The sequence below is a fragment of the Neofelis nebulosa genome, chromosome 2, assembly GCF_028018385.1.
Source record: "Neofelis nebulosa isolate mNeoNeb1 chromosome 2, mNeoNeb1.pri, whole genome shotgun sequence".
Taxonomy (NCBI): domain Eukaryota; kingdom Metazoa; phylum Chordata; class Mammalia; order Carnivora; family Felidae; genus Neofelis; species Neofelis nebulosa.
The window spans coordinates 162,875,948-162,893,163 of record NC_080783.1 but is presented as its reverse complement, the minus strand read 5'-3'; the positions used below and the strand labels follow the sequence as shown (position 1 = coordinate 162,893,163).

At 36.4% G+C, this 17,216-nt stretch overlaps 1 protein-coding gene across 3 annotated transcripts in view; it reads right to left on the bottom strand.

The window, feature by feature from the left end:
- NEGR1 (neuronal growth regulator 1) overlaps positions 1-17,216 on the bottom strand; it is an 847,444-nt gene that overhangs the window by 190,384 nt on the left and 639,844 nt on the right. For all 3 annotated transcript variants that reach the window (XM_058716979.1, XM_058716978.1, XM_058716977.1), the window contains exon 5: positions 1,159-1,279. In XM_058716979.1, coding sequence (XP_058572962.1) covers positions 1,159-1,279 — 121 coding nt within the window. The remainder of the gene's footprint in view (positions 1-1,158; positions 1,280-17,216) is intronic.

Sequence of the window (17,216 nt, the reverse complement as noted above, 5' to 3'; positions counted from 1 at the left end):
CAGAGCCAGTTATTCGGGTCAAATGAGATAGTTATGGGGATATCCTTTATTGTTAAGGCTGCTGTTGAAGAGGGAGAAGGTCTTCTACAAATCCTCTTTTGATTACAGTTTAAGAAAAAAAAAATAGCTGCTTATGTCACATCCAGTGTCATCCATTATGGCAATATCTAAGCTCATAATGTCATTTCACCAGTTTTCAGTTCAGACATTTAGCTGTAATTAGTCATGAGCGATGGTATAAGTAAACCCCATGCATATATGTCAAACAGTACAGAATTGCCAATATTCAGCTTTTTTGGCTATAAATGGCAGTTTCATATGGTCCAATCTAACATTTTCTTGAACACGTTCCTCCCTAGTTTTGAAGCAAAAAATATATATTATAGATAATATCCTCCCCTCTGCATTACATCTTCCAGTTAACCCACAGGGGTCCCACTCTTCTTTGATGGCTTGATAAGAGCAGCTGAAGAAGTCTGAATGAGCCTACTGGTTGAAAGTAAAGAGAAAGTAGTCAAGTCCTGTCTTCTCTTGTTCAATAGCTCTTGTCAAGGTTTTTCCTGGGGCTCCTCAAGGGGACAATCATATAGAGCTAAAGTTACAGTAACCCTAAAATCCCCTTGGTTAGTCCTTTAACTATGTATTTTATCTCCTCTACAGGCCCTTTAGTGATAGAATATCTAAAACACAGTGTTCTGTAAAATGAAATGTTAAAATGCCTTGTGGGAGAGTAAGGCAGGTGAAAGGGTTGAGACTTATCAAGGAAGCCAGGCAGAGGCAGCAGCTCCGATTGCTTTTGGAGTGCACTCATGGAAGCTGTGCCCAAGTCCTTTAAAAGCTAGTTTACTTTCCAAGTAAACATGGCTGCCAGCAAGAGCAATGGTGTTCTGGTTCAGAAAAGAAGGGAAGAAATGAAATGCATCAGTAATGTGGGATTTTCAGGCATTTCTGAGATCCTATAAAACCAAAGTGGACATTTCTTCTAGATGCTATTAGCTACTCATCCCTCCCATGTGGGCCCCTTCAGTTTGCCTGCCTGTGAGGAGGCTGCTGAGAATCATTCAAGCCAGTTAAAGAAATGGCTTGAAGTAAGCATCTGAAACACAAACACATTAGCTCAAAGTGCTTGAAACACAGTAATAATCAAAAAGTCCTTACTTCTTCTCTCCTTTGTACCATTCAAAGGCCGGAGGCGGCACACCTGCACCTTCGCATCTTATCAATCCACTGCGTCCCGGGGCCACGGTGCCAGATTTAATTTCCTGAATTGTAGGAGCAACTGAAAAAGAAACAAACAAACAAAGAAACTGGTGGGTAAGTAAAACTAATCTTCAGCAGAAATATAACACACATATATTTTTATTCCTTCTATATTCAAAGCAATCTTATGCCTGATAGGCCAATGCATCACATCTTCAGTGTTTTATGCTTCTAATACAAGACTAGTCATTTTCAGCTTCATTTTTCACGTTGGACAATAGATGAATGTTCCCAAGAAGTGCAGAGTAAATGCAATACATTTTGGCCATGCTTCCTGTTGGAAAAATGGCATTGTTGAAGGGAACACTTCATCTGTACTCCAGTCAAACTACACTCCCATAATAGCTCTCATTTATTGAGTGATCACTAGGAGCCAGTCACTGGGCTTGCTGCTTTATTTTCACGATTTCCTCACAGTAAACTCTAAGCTGGATGGTATTATCCCAAAACCATAAATATGAAAACTGAAGCTCAGAGAGGTTAAATAATTTGTCTAAGGTCACATAGCTACTTAGCTGCAGGATTTGGCTATAATATTGGCATATTGATTTAGGTATATTGACTCAAAGCCTGAACTCTTTCATTATTCTGTGCTTTTTTCTGCTTACTCCCTGTGCTTTAGCACATTAGTGATTTTTTTTTTGGGGGGGGGTTGTTTCTTCTGCCTGGAATGCTATTCTTTTCCATTTCTACAAATTCAAGGCCCAATTAGGTATCTCCATGCTGTTTCCTGTTGCTCTGGTTGAAAATAGCCCCCCCTTCCCTGAATAGTAGATTTAAATCTCTCATAATGTATAATGTATACTTTCTATCTTGTATTGTTATTATTTATGGATATGTCAGACTTTCTTGTTAGCTGCTTGAAGGCAGGGTGTCTGGTTCATATTTGCATATTCAGAGATCAAAGCACACAAAATGATGCATAAAAAGATTCTTTGTAGCATAGTCACTCCTTTATTTTTTGAAAGGTTATTTACTTTGAAAGAGAGCTAGAGCAGGGAAGGGGCAGAGAGAGAGGGAGAGAACCCCAAGCAGGCTCTGCATTGTCAATGTGAAGCCTGACACGGGGTTCCGTCTCACAAACTGTGAAATCATGACCGGAGTCAAAATCAAGAGTCAGTTGCTTAATCCACCCAGGCACCCCATACAGCCACTCCTTTATTCATTAAATAGTTGTTGAGCTATCAATATACGCCTAACATTTCTCAAGGTACAAAGCAGTTAAACTCTCTGACATGATGAAGTTTACATTCTAGATGAAGGGAGGGATGGGAAGATGCACTACAAGCAGCAAATAAAATAAATAAGTAATTTAAATACAATGTTAGAAGGTGATAAGAAAATGGCTTAAAAAATTAGAGCAAGATAAGAAGAATTAGAGCAAGGCATGGATTGCAATTTTATGTGGGGTAATCTGAGGAGGATTCATCAAGAAAAGTGAGATTTAAGCAAAAACTAGATGTAGATGAGTGAGTTTTCCCTGTGGCTATCCATAGAAAAAGGCTTCCAGGATGAGAGAACAGCTTGCAGTGAGGCCCTGAGGCTGAAGCAAGCCTGGTTTGTTTGAAAATTACCAAAGATATCTGTGTGGCTGAAGCAAAGAGAAAGAAGGGAGATTTTCAGGAGATAGAGTGTGATGATGGTTAATTGCTGCCAACTTGACTTGGTCACAGTGTCCAGCTATTTGCGAAACATTATTTCTGGGTGTGCCTGCTTTTGTATGGAAGTAACCTTCAAATTGGTGGACACAGTAAAGTGTACGGCCCTCTCCCAATTGGGTGCACATAATACATTCCATTGAAGGCATGAGTAGAACTAAAGGGAGAGGAAAGGAGAATTCACCCCTTCTCTGCCTGACTGCTTGAGCTAAAACATCGGTCTCCTTTCCTAGGACTGAGATTTACACCATTGGCTCCCCCAAATCTCAGGCTTTTGGATTGGACTGAACTATACAGTGACTTTCCTGGGTTTTTCTTGTAGACAGCAATTTGGGGCTCTTCTCAGTTTGTATAATCACGTGAGATATTCCTCATAATATAATCTCTTTGTGTGTGTGTGTGTGTGTGTGTGTGTGCACGTGTGTGTGTGTATGTGTAGGTATGTGTAAATATGTATGTGTATATCTACCTATCTAGATATCTATAGGTTTTTAGATATAGATGTGTGTGTGTGTGTGTGTGTGTGTGTGTGTGTGTGTACGTACATACATACATACATACATACATCGGTTCTGTTTCTCTGGAGAACCCTGATACATGGGACCAAAGGATGGAAGCTCAGGTGGACTTTGAGGGCCATTTTAAAGAGTTGGCTTTCCTCTGAGTGAAATGGTGAATTATTATAGAAGAGAGATAGAATCTGACTTTAGTTTCAAAGGTATTTTGGCTGTTGCTGTCTTGAGAAAAGACCATAGTGAGGACAGGAGGAAAGCTGAACACTAGTAGGAAACTGTTGCAGTATGCAAGGCAATGATGTTGGCAGCTCAGACTAGGGTGGTAGCACTAAAGGTAGTGAAAGTAATTGGCTTTAGAGTCTATTGTAAAGTTGAAGCCAATAAGATTTCCCTAACAGACTTAAAAAATGAGAGAGGAGTCCACGGTGACTTCATTGGGTTTAACTGCAAAGTTAGAATACCTATTGTCTGAGATGGGTAAGATAGTAAGTCAGTGAATTTGGGAGAGAAACATTAGACGTTTTATGCATGTGTGATTTTTTAAAAGTTTATTTATTGAGGCACCTGGGTGGCTCAGTTAGATAAGCGTCTGACTTTGGCTCAGGTCATGATCTCATGGTTCGTGGGTTCAAGCCCCACGCTGGGCTCTGTGCTGACAGCTGAGAGCCTGTAGCCTGCTTCAGATTCTGTGTCTCCCTTTCTCTCTGGCCCTCTCCTGTTCCCACTCTGTCTCTTTTTCTCAAAAATAAATAAACTCTAACAAAATTTTTTTAAAAAAAGCTTATTTATTTTGAGGGAGAGAGAGCACAAGCAGGGGAGGGGCAGAGAGAGGGAGAGAGAGAATCCTAAGCATGGTGTGGAGCCTGATGTGGGGCTCAAACTCATGAACTGTGAGATCATGACCTGAGCTGAAACCAAGAGTCAAATGCTTAACTGACTGAGCCACAGGTGCCCCGTATTTCTTAGAGCAATTTTCAGTTCACACAAAACTGAGTGAAAGGTACAGAGATATTCCGTTTACTCCTTGCCCCAATATATGCATAGCCTCTCTGTTATTGACACCCTCTACACCACAGCAGTACATTTGTTATAGTTGATGAACCTACATTGACACATCATTATCACCTAAAATCCATAGTTTACATTAGATTTCACTCTTGGTGTTGTATATACTATGGATTTAGGCAAGAGCATAATGGCATATAACAATCATTATAATATCATGCAAATAATTTTCACTGCCCTAGAAATCTTCTGTGCTGTATTAATCTCTACCACCCCTCCACTCTTGGAAACCACTGATCTTTTCATTGTTTCCAAAGTTTTGCATTTTCCAGTATATTAAATTGTTGCAATCATAGAGTATGTAACCTTTTCAGATTGGCTTCTTTCACTTAGTGATATGCATTTAAGTTTTCTCCATGTCTTTTCAGGGCTTGATAGAGCAATTGTTTTTATCATTGAATAATATTCCATCATCTGGACATCCCACAGCTTATTCATCCATTTGCTTACTAAAAAAAATCTTGATCGCTTCCGAGTTGGAAATTATAAATAAAGCTCCTATAAACATCCATGCACAAGTTTTTGTGTACATTAAGTTTTAAATTCTTTGGCTAAATGCCAAGGAGTGCAATTATTGGATCATATGATAAGGTTACGTTTAGTTTTGTAAGAAACCACCACACTGTTTTCCAAAATGGTTCTATAATTCTGTGTTCCCACCAGCGATGTATGGCAGCTCCTGTTGTTCCGCACCCTTGCCAGCACTTGTAGCTGTCAGTGTTCCAGATTTTGGTTTTTCTACTGCATGTGTAGTGGTATCTCATTGTTTTAATTTGCATTTCATTGCTGACATAGGATGCAGAGCATCTTTTCATATACTTATTTGCCATCCGTATATCTTCGGCCAAGTGTCTGTTAAGGTCTATGGCCCATTTTTTAATTGGATTGTTTGTATTTTTGTTGTTGAGTTTTAACAGTTCTTTGTATATTTTGGACAACAGTCGTTTGTCAGATGTGCCTTTTATAAATATTTTTCTCCCGGTGTGTAGCTTTTCTTTTCATACTTTTAATAGTGTGTTTCACAGATCCCAAAATTATAATTTTAATGAAGTCCAGCTTATCAATTATTTCTTCCATGGATTGTGCATGCCTTTTGGTGTTGTAGCTACAAAGTCATCACCCATCCCAAGGTCATCTAGATTTTCTCCTATGTAATCTTCTAGGAGTTTTATATGAATATCTGTTTTCATAAATATTTTATTTTCCATCAATCTTTTGAACATAGTATATATTTTAAATAACACTATGGGAAAGTTGTCAACACAACAGCAACCTTGAAAATGCAAATACTAATTCATTCAGACAAATGACTTGAGTAAGTGGGCACTCTGGATATATTTTAGATTTCTTTAGAAAGCAATAAAAAGTACAGAGTTTAATGATTTTTCAATATGCAGTGAATATGAAAACTGTAAACACTCTTACTACAGAACATTGCCTTTCCTTTTAAAAATACCCTAGCAAATTCATCATTTTCTGTTAAGGGTGATACTTCACTTTGAAATTGCAGCACCTCCATTTCTCTGTGGTGTTTTATTCCTAATAGTAATAGTTCAATTACAGTTCTGGAAAAAAAACTTGCAAAGAAATATTTTTATTAAAGTGCTTGCTAATAACTTGGTGAAAAATAATAAAGAAAATGTTTACCAAAAATATTTGAAGAAGAAATAGTTATGAGGTGATACATATGCACATTTATATATGTATATATGTAGTATATATGTAAATATGTAAATATATTACACATATACATATATATGTCTATGTATATATGTGTAGGTTTGTGTGTATATACATATACATACAAATATATGTATATCCACACACTTTCATATAAGAAATTGCTTACTAAATTTAGTTATCTTTATAAAGCAAAGATTCACATCCTCCCATAAAAGGCAATAAAATATACAAAATACATCTATACATAAAAGCCTACTTATTTGTCAATCATTATGACGCTGTTTTGCCTGTGAGAGGCATTGGTAGGATTGCATTTCCACCCTTGTTCTCATAGGCTTTAATCTCTCCTTCTCTCCCTGTCACACTAAGAGGGCATAATCTTTTATGATATCCAACTATTACTGAAGATGAAATAACCATATGCAACAGGAGATCCATCACAAGCTTCTATTGATAACCTGGTTAGTTTAATTACTCTCTTGTTTGTCAAGGGGCCATGACTCATTACAAACAAAACCATGAAATCCGGAACATTGCCTGAAAACCCATGTGTAATGAATTGAAATAAAATCTAATTTGTCATTAAAAGGCTTTTTATGCAGTTGTTTGTGCATATGGCTCAACACTAGGTGCTTTACCACACAAGTTAAAGGGACATGATCCTGTTGTCTAGAGGTTCACAGGTTGCTGTGATGGTCACTGAAAATGGAAAAAATGCCTAAAATGTCATTGGAAGCATACATGAAGAATAAGTCCAGAGTTAACACTGCACATAAGAAAAAGTTCTAAGAACATTTTTTTTGTGTGTGTTAGAGGATGAAAAAGGGCTGTGGGCTGTGGGTAATCAATATGGAGAAGGCAATCTCATATAGATTTCATTGGGGGGTTAAAAATTATACACTTAACATAGAAGGCTCTATTTATTGATTTTTCTTGGGGACACAGATGAACTTTTATTCACATTATTCTACCTCTTTTAAAAATAACTGTTCAAGAAGAAGTAGATTTATCCACCTATCTATTTTTCATCACTTTATCAATTAAACAAATATTTTTATTAAGGACCATGTTAATGAAAATAAGTCATATTTCTGGCCTCATAGGGCTAACATTTTTGAAGGGTGTGTGTATGCGTATGCCTGTACATGCACGTACAAAAAGTAAATTAAAAAAGTAAATAAATAAATAAATAGTAAGAAAGTTGTATGAGCTAAGATGGAAATTAAGCAGAGTAAAAGAAAAACGTAATATCAAGATGTGTTGTTTTATATGGTGCAGTCATAAAGGTCCTTATTGATAAGGCAATATTTGAACAGAGAATTGCATGACGTGAGAAAAGGAATCATGTGGTAATATATAGTAAGTTATTACAATAAAAAGAAATAGAAAATGGAAAAGATTTGAATTGAGAGTATGCTTGAGGTGGAAACATACTTAACAGGTTTAAATGGTCATCACAGTTTAAGCAGATAAGTGAGAGGAAGAATCAGAAGGGAAGATTGGGCAGGCAGCTGGGGCTCAGGTTGTGTAGAGTCTGGTAACCCATGGTAAAGCCTCTGAATTTTGTTCTAAGGAGATGAGATTTTGGAGATTTTGAGCAGAGTGACAATCATTTGATTAATATTTTATAAATATTCTTTGGCTGCTGAATGGATCATGGTCTGTAGAGAGGCATGAGGGGAAACAGGCAGAACAGCTAGGAGGCTGTTGCAGTAATTTTTAGGATGATGAGAAAGTCATTGGCCAATCCATAAAAAAGGAAGGAATTGAGAGAAAATTTAATTAAATAGATCATTGGTCACATTGGACCTGAGTCAACTCATTTTAGTTAACTGGCAGTGACAGGGCATTTGTAGTGAAATTCCAAGTTTATCTCATTCTGAACCCTATTATTTTGTGTAAATAAAAGAGTTCTATGGCCACAGAAATGTCTGATTATACCCGGCAGGTTTCTTTTCTAGAGCACATCTCAGAGACTGATGTGCATGTATGCGTTATGAATATTGTAGGGTATGAAGTTTTTCCCAAACTTATGAGACCATGCAATTGTATAAGGTTTTGTATAAGGAACTGTATTCTGGAGTACTGTGGGTTTAATATTTCTTGGGAGACATTCTGGGTATGTTGGATAGTGGCACTAGTAGATGTGTAAGGTCTAGTTCACACCCTATATTACATGATTCATTACTTTCAGGTCAAATCATCCCTGGTCCAACAGGTTTCTATGTGCTCATGAGTTGTAATGTACTCAGGAATTTTATGTGAGGAAAAGGCCTCAATTAATTGCATCATAGTATGGTATATAGTTGCTTATTTGCCAGAAATATATACCTCACAACAATTATGATTAATTAAGTCTCAAACTGGAGCTATAATAATGAATTATAAGTATGCTTAGCTAAGTTGTATAAAATACTTATTTTCTACCAAAAAATGTTCTGTGTTTTAAGGAAGCATATTGGGCCCTTTCTAGAAGAGATAACCAAATGCTAAAATCTAAATGACTGCTTCCAGAACTTACTTGTTTTACCATCACGCTCCATTACTCTGTGAATTTTGGCCCTGACCCAGGAGTGTATGCTGCTTTTTTTTAGGGAATGGGAGTGTAAATGTGGGCCTCTGCATGCATTTGTGTTTCTAGAACTGTTTTTATTTCCATGAAGACAGTTTTTGTTTTGCTCAGATGTAACTTCTTTCAATTATACCAAAGTAGCCTGAGCCTCTCAATTTCATAAGTACAATGGCATCCTTTGGAATAGACAAATTTGTGTGCACCGCTGAAATGTAGGCATACCATTCTTGCATCAAATCGCATACGGCTGTGAGCTGAAGCAATTGCATACTGAAACAAATCAATTTTAGAGAAATGTTATTAACAGATGTGAGGAACAGCAAAGAACAGATGTTGGGAAAAGCCAGCAGTGAAAGGGTCAAGAAGGGGTATTTAACACCTGTGTGATTAGATGCTCATAAAAGAGGAGTCTTCCCTTTTCATTTACTCAGTGGGATTACTTCCATTCATTGTTTAGCCAGTCATTTCAGGAGGAAGATAATTAAAGGTTCTTCATCCAAAACTCCAGGCTCTGCAGGTGCAAGCAACAGAACCTTTGCACTTGGCACCCAGTAAGCCTAATCAAGATTCAAGTTTTCTTAGTTACATGACAATAGCCACAAAGACCTTCTTCCTCTCTTGTCATTCTCAATGGGAGTTTTGGTTTTGTACAGAGTCTTATTATCAAAAAAATGAGTGAATCCAAGAATTATTTCAATAGCCTTAGTGAATTGAGGTAGTTCAAAAGAAACTTCATAGCTCCAGTGGCAAACAAATTGACACCATCCCACTCCCTCAAAATGATGGACAAAATGAGGAAGGTGCTGTATTAAATAGTCACAACAATAAAGAAGAGTGAGGAATAGTAAAGAGAAGTAAATCATGAGGAAATCTGTCCTATAGAAGCTACATAGGAAAACACTGGGCTAAATAATCACATTGATGTTGATCTAAATTCTAGACCTTGTGAGCTACACTAAGGCAGCCTCAGTCAAATGAATACTCTTCAAAAAAATTTTAAGGTACCCAGTACATACTAGAGAACACAATATATAGGATGTGCTGAATACACAATTGTTACAGATGTGAATAATGATAGTTGAAAAATTTCTTCCTTGAAGATAGGTTTCACCGTAAGGTAAGAAATAATGGCAATATTTCAAAGGCTGTCATAGATCTCACAGAAATGGATCACAAGGTCAATAAACCTTTCCCATGAAGCAAATATGTCCTTGCCTTATGGACTAATTTGATTCTAAAGAAAGCTGAGAACTCCATGTTATTGTTAAGAGAACATTTTAAAATAATTTATCTAGTCAGATTTTTTAAAAAATGAAACTATTGAAATATAATTGAAAACTAATCTTCATGACCTAAAGGACTTTCACATTGAATCACACCTCTGCTCAGTTTTCACAGGGGATGAAAATAGTACAGTTTGTAATGTACTTCCAGACTCCTCAAGACCTTAAACATTTACACAGTCAGGAAATAGTGCAGTGAAAAGGTTTTTTCTTTTCAGTCAAACAAAAGTGGTTGTAACATTCATTCTCTGAGTTATTTAACCCTTCTAAATCCTAGTTTTCTCCTCTGTAAAATAAATAGTGCCTACTTCATAGGATTGTTGTATAGACAACACAAAACACTTCATGGAAGGTCAGAAATAACCCCACAATTATATGGTCAATTAATCTTCAGCAAAGGAGGCAAGAATATACAATGGGAAAAAGACAGTCTCTTTAAAATGTGTTGGGGATACTGGATAGCTACACACAAAAGAATGAAACAGGACCACTTTCTCACACCATACACAAATATAAACTCAAAATTGATTAAGAATCTAAACGTGAGAATCGAAGCCATGAAAATCCTAGAAGAGAGTACAGGCAGTAATTTCTCTGACATTAGCCATAACAACATTTTTCTAGATATGTCTACTGAGGCAAGGGAAACACAAGCAAAAACAAACTATTGGGCTTTAATCAAAATAAAAACCTTCTGCACAGCAAAGGAAATGACCAACAAAAATAAAAGACAACGTACTGAATGGGGAGAGATATTTGCAAATGCCATATCTGATAAAGGGTCAGTGTCCAAAATGCATAAAGAATTTATACGACTCAACACCCATAAAGACAAATAATTCGATTAAAAAATGGGCAGAAGACATGAACAGACATTTTCCAAAGAAGATAGCCAACAGACACATGGAAAGATGCTCAACATACTCATCATCAAGGAAATGCAAATCAAAACCACAATGACATATGACCTCATACCTGTCAGAATAGCTAAAATAAAAAACTCAAGAAAAAATAAGTGTTGAGGATGTGGAGAAAAAGGAACCCTCCTATACTGTTGGTAGGAATACAACCTGGTGCAGCCACTGTAGACGACAGTTTGGGGTTCCTCAAAAAATTAAAAATAGGGGCGCCTGGGTGGCTCAGTTGGTTAACTGTCTGACTCTTGGTTTCATCTCATGTCATGATCTTACAGTTTGTGAGTTCGAGCCCCACATCGGGCTCTGCACTGACAGCATGGAGCCTGCTTGGAATTCTCTCTCCTCTCTCTCTGCCCCTCATCTACTTGCACTATCTCTGTCTCCCTCAAAATAAATAACTAAACTTAAAAAATATTAAAAATAGAATAATCCTACAGTCCAGGAATCACACTATTGGGTAGTTACCCAAAGAACACCAAAACACTAATTCAAAGGGATATATGCACCCCTACGTTTATTGCAGCATTATTAAAACTAGCCAAATAATGAAAGCAGCCCACGTGTCCACAGACAGATGAATGGATAAAGACGTGGTCTATATATACAATGACATAATATTTAACGACAGAGAGAGAGACAGAGAGAGAGAGAGAGAGAGAGAGATCTTGCCATTTGCAACAACATGGATGGAGCTAGAGAGTATAATGCGACACAAAATAAGCCAGTCAGAGAAAGACAAATACCATATGATTTCACTCATATGTGGAATTTAAGAAACCAAACAAATGAACAAAGACGAGAGAGAGAGAGAGAGAGAGAGAGAGAGAGAGAGAGAGAGAAACCAAAAAGCAGACTCTGCACTATAGAGAACAAACAGATGGTTACCAGAGGGGAGGTGGAAGGGGGGGGGGAATGGATAAAATAGGTGAAGAGGATTAAGAGTAGAAAGTAAACTTATTTTGATGAGCACTGAGTAATATATGGAATTGTTGAATCACTATATGGTACAACTGAAACTAACAGAACACTGTGTATTAACTATACTGGATTTAAAATAATTTAAAAAAAAACATACAACATCATGAAAAGTGCTTACCCTAGTGCTTTGCACTGAGTTAGCAGCCAATAATAACATTAATTATTTTTAAACAGGTATTATTACTAGTGAATAGGATATCACAGTCTTGCTCCCTTTAAAACATGAGATCATGATAAGATATGGATAGGAAGGGAACTAATTTTTAAAACATTCATTGTCTTAGAACAGCAAGCATGTGACTGATTTAATTAAAGGCCAGACCAGTATCACTTTTTTTTTTTTTTTTATAATTTTTTAAAGTTTATTTATTTTTGAGAAGGAGACACAGAGTGTGATCGGGCAAGGGGCAGAGAGAGAGAGAGAGACACAGAATCTGAAGCAGGCTCCAGGCTCTGAGCTGTCAGCAGAGCCTGAAGTGGGCTCGAACCACGAACTGTGAGATCATGACCTGAGCCAAAGTCCGACTCTGAACCGACTGAGCCAGCCAGGCGCCCCATGGACCAGTATCACTTTTTAGTCTCCCAGAATTTCATCTATTCCCTAACTTATAATTGTAGTTAACCAAGAAAATTTTCTTTGAAAGGCATTTGTGATAGACCTTGTATAATTTCTCAATGACCAAAAAGTAAGAGGCTTAGGTTCAATAATGTGATAGAACATCAAAAGTGTATGGAGCACAAAGGTGTTCTTTCTAGAAAGATAGGCAATTGTGGACATACATTATGTGTTAAGTCATATAAAAGATCAATGTATCGATTCAGTTAAGCTTATGATGAGATCATTTTCTCTTTCACAAGAAAGACAATGAAAAGTGGAATTTCACATTAAATTCACATGAATTTCACATAAGATTGACTTCAGTGGTTTTATTAAAGGTTCAATATCCACCTCAGTGTACTAAGCTGTGGTCTCTGATTCCCTTATGTTTGCACAGGTGCATAACAAGCAAACCATTTTGTAAAATATTCCAGAGCTAAGATATATAAGTGTATATTAAATCTGATTTTAGGGGCATTGGTAAAGGACCTTGCACTAGTCCCCTAAACCCACAAAGAGAAAAATCTGTTCATTGTTTAAAACTACAACATATGGGATTCTTTTTCTAAACTCCTGGTTTAATGCTATAACTCTTTCAAGGGGGTTAAATATACTTAAGCTTTCGTCAGTCATATATATTGTGGTGTGAGTGGTCTGATATTGTGCTGATCATGAGGGTACATCTGTTAGAGGCTGTTGAAAGATGGATGGTTGGGTTATCTGTGACTCATGAATAAGCAGATAAAAGAACAGTAAGGAGATAAAAGGGTTATATAATGAGGAGTTTGTTGGTGCTTAGGCAGAATTCATTCACATCATGCTTTTGGCAAGGGTCAGCAGTAGTGAAATTACAGCTTGAAGTAGCTGTCCTCTTATAGTCAGCAATGCTCACTTCAGTGATGCATCCACTGTAAAATATGTCTGAGATTTATTGGGCCACCAGCTGTATCAATAGGAATTAAATGGTTCACTGTTTTCCTAGCTGTTCACCAAACTTTCTTTCTTTAGACTTTATTCATGATTTGATCTCTTCTCTGTTGTCAGTCATGCTGAAATTATAGCTGAATGTGATTGATTTGGATACAGTGGACAAGTTTGCAAGAATTTTGAAGTTGGGTTCTCCAAAGGCATCTCTATTCTCAGCACGTATGATCTTGCAACACAAGTTGCCCATCAGTACAAACCTTCCGAGTCTCTAAATGTTTGCATACATTTTTTTCATGTTGAAGCTATTATGAATTTCCTGATATAAAAATTATTTTTAGTGAATACCTCCAAAATAAAGAATAGAAGAGTTCAGATGCTCTCTTTAGGTTACTTCTAAAACATGAAAATATTCTGGGAATTTTTTTTCTCATGGGGAAAACCTTCTAGTTATATTAATCGGTCAAGACATATTATTTAAGCTTCTATTATGTTTATTGTTATGGTTTAAGTCATGGTACATTTCCAAAAGATTAGAAATGATCTCTCAGAATACAAATAAACTAGACATATATAAATTTAAGATTTTTGTAGTCAGTCAATGTAAAAAATACTAGTAAAGATATACTAGATAATAGATGGGGATAATGTTGGTGGAACTTTTCTTTAGGCTAATTCTCAGCAGATCACATTTCCCTCTGACTTCAGGGCCAGCTTCCTCCAAGGACCTACTAGTAAACCTGAAGGCACCAGGGGACCTTGGGCTGGTATGTGACTTCTGCCCTCCGCAGAATAATCAGTGAATTAGATTTCTTAGTTGACTAAACGGTTTATTATTTCTTCTTGTTTCCGTGGCCTTCAATAATCTTAAAATAGCATATTTAAAAAGTTGATTAAAATTCAATTATTAAAATTGTTTAATTCTGAAAAATGAATAATTCATATTGCTAATATATTCCAAAGAATTACTTTCCAAACATACTGTCTTGGAGGAAGAGAAAAGAAAGGCTTTGAGTAGCTAGGAAAAAAAAGGAAATTAAGAAAAAAAAATTATGTCATAGAAATATAGTTGTAAACTACCCATTTCTTCTTGTTTACTGCCCTCAAATGCATGAGGGAAAATGTTATAATTCTAGCAAGACTATAGGAGATGTATTAAGTGAGTTGTCATTCTTTAAAACTATATGCACAGATTCCCTAGTAAGAAAATGAACATTAAACTGAACCACTTCTACCTCTCCATGTATTTTGAGGTGGCAATCAGCTGTGTGCATGGACCTGCATCCTGGAGTTTGCAGTGTTATAGAATTTCTATACGGTTCAAAGAGTAAAGAAACAGAGGTCATGACTGTGGAACAGATGTGCTTCATCCATCGACTCGCTCTGAACTTATGAACAGGAGAAAAATAACGGAGCAGGAAGTGATACTAGTTGTAGAATTGAGAGGTAATTTTTCTCCCATTTGAAAAACACAGTTTTAGACACTTCTATTTATGGATAAAGAAAGCCAAATCAGAGCAAACACAGTAAGGGTAACTAAGAGCAAAAGAATAAGAAGATATAAAGTAGGAGAGACATTTACCTACAAATAGTGTAGCTTAAAGAAATAAAAAGATGTGGGAGGAGGGATGGCAGAAAAACTGTAATTTTCAGAAACAATAGCATAGGTTTATTTGGAACTAAGAATGTTTAACAAGGGAAAAATGTCATTCTTCCTAAGATGATTAGATAAAACGTGGTATGAGAAAACTCTGCCTAACAGCAAAAGTAATTTGACAACTGAAGGGTGTGTCAGGAAAGGGAGAGTCTGACTGACAAATAAGAAATTTCATGTCAGCAAGAGTAGCACATAAATAAATTATTAGAGAAAATGTTTAGGCTCTTTCCTCCTCTGCTCGGAAATATATTTTGCCCCAAATGCAGCTGATACCCTCCTTATAATCTCAATCTTATTTACTGCCTCTTAGGTCAAAATCAGTAGATTCCTCACTATTTATTGCTCTCATCCTGCAAAGCTTATCTGTGCATTTGATGAACAGTTACTGTTGCCATTTCATCAAAGTCATTACAAAACATTTCCAAGTCTTGAGAGACTGTAATCTTGTAGATTCTGCCTTTAAAGTGCATCTTATCATTCCTTATCACCCCATAGCTATCATGCTGGGGCAAGTCAACATCACCTCTGGCTTGAAATATTGGAAGTTTCCTAAGTGGAGTCCCCCTGCTTTTACCCTTGCTCCCTATATTGGCCATTCTCAATATAGAACGATAGCGTTTCTGATAAAACAAGTCAAATTCTCAATCTTGCTACTACACACAGCCACACCCTGGCTTTTCCTTCCATTCAGAATACAAGTCAAATGCATTACAGTGGTCCACAAAACCTTAAACAATCTGACTCTCCTGCACCCCCCCCCCGTCTCTCTCATTCTCTGACCACATTTCTGTCCGCTCTCTTTCTTGCCCAATATTCTCTGGCCACACTACGTGATATGACATGGACACGGACATGAAATAGGGACAACCAAGAATTCCCTACCTTAGGTTCTTTATACTTGGTATTTCCTCAGCATAAAATACTCAACCCTCAGATATATTCATTTCTTGGTTGCATCCTCATTGCTTCCAGTCTGTGCTCCAATTCTACCATATTGAAGGGACTTCTCTGTCTATATAAAACGATAATACTGCTCCCTTACCCTACAGCTCCTTCCTTCCATCCTCATTGTTCTCTCTACCAATGATTTCCACCCGACACAGTATATATTTACTTCTTTATTTGCTGATTGCCTCTTTTCCTTCATTGGAAAATATAATCCATGAAGAATCAGTCTTGTTTTGTTCAGTGATGTATCCTAGGCTAGTGCCTGGAACATAGTAGGCACTCAAAAAATAAAAGATATATTATTTCTATCTAATGAATAAAATCTTAAAACAACCATTCAATTCTCTATTACAAAAATGTGACATATTGTAAGCCAAGGCAGATGTCATAGTGTTATTTCTCTTTCATGAGTAGAAAATTTCTGTAGCATTATCATTTGTATGTGTAAAATCTCTAATACTGTGTGCCTCCAAAATGAATAACGTAATGTCTGCAAATATATCACCTTAGTGTTTTTGATAAGTTTTGCTATATAATAATATCATATTTTTCTCATCTCTTCATACTGAGTTAAATTAATATATATCTGTGTGTATGCATATATATTTTTAATATACAATATATTTTTATATACTTATATAGTATATATAATGTGTGCTATATTTATATGTTATATATGTAATTAAATTTAATGTATTCCTTAGAGTACTTAGATATGATTTATAATAAATCATCTGAAATTAAATGGTTAACTTTATAGTTATAAGGTATCACAGGTAGCACTACATAACTCAGCACTAAAATACAATATAGCTGGGCAGCTGAGTCGTAGAAAACATTCAAGCATTATTTGTCTATCATATTCCTCAATATATTGTGACTCAAAAAGAAAGCACAGATAAACTTTAGGCTTATGCCCTGTTTTACTTAGCTATTGTCACAATAATACTCTGTAAGAAATAATCACTACAACTTAGTGACATGTATCAGTATCTAGTTCTCTCATGTGTCTTACTCTCTGTCATATCTGTAATGCCCATTAGTCAAAACAGTCATATAGTCAAGTCTGTCATCAATGGGGCTGAGAAATATTCTATGTACAATTGGAGGGGGATGGGAGATAATATTGTGCTAAGGAATCATCCAGACTATTACTTG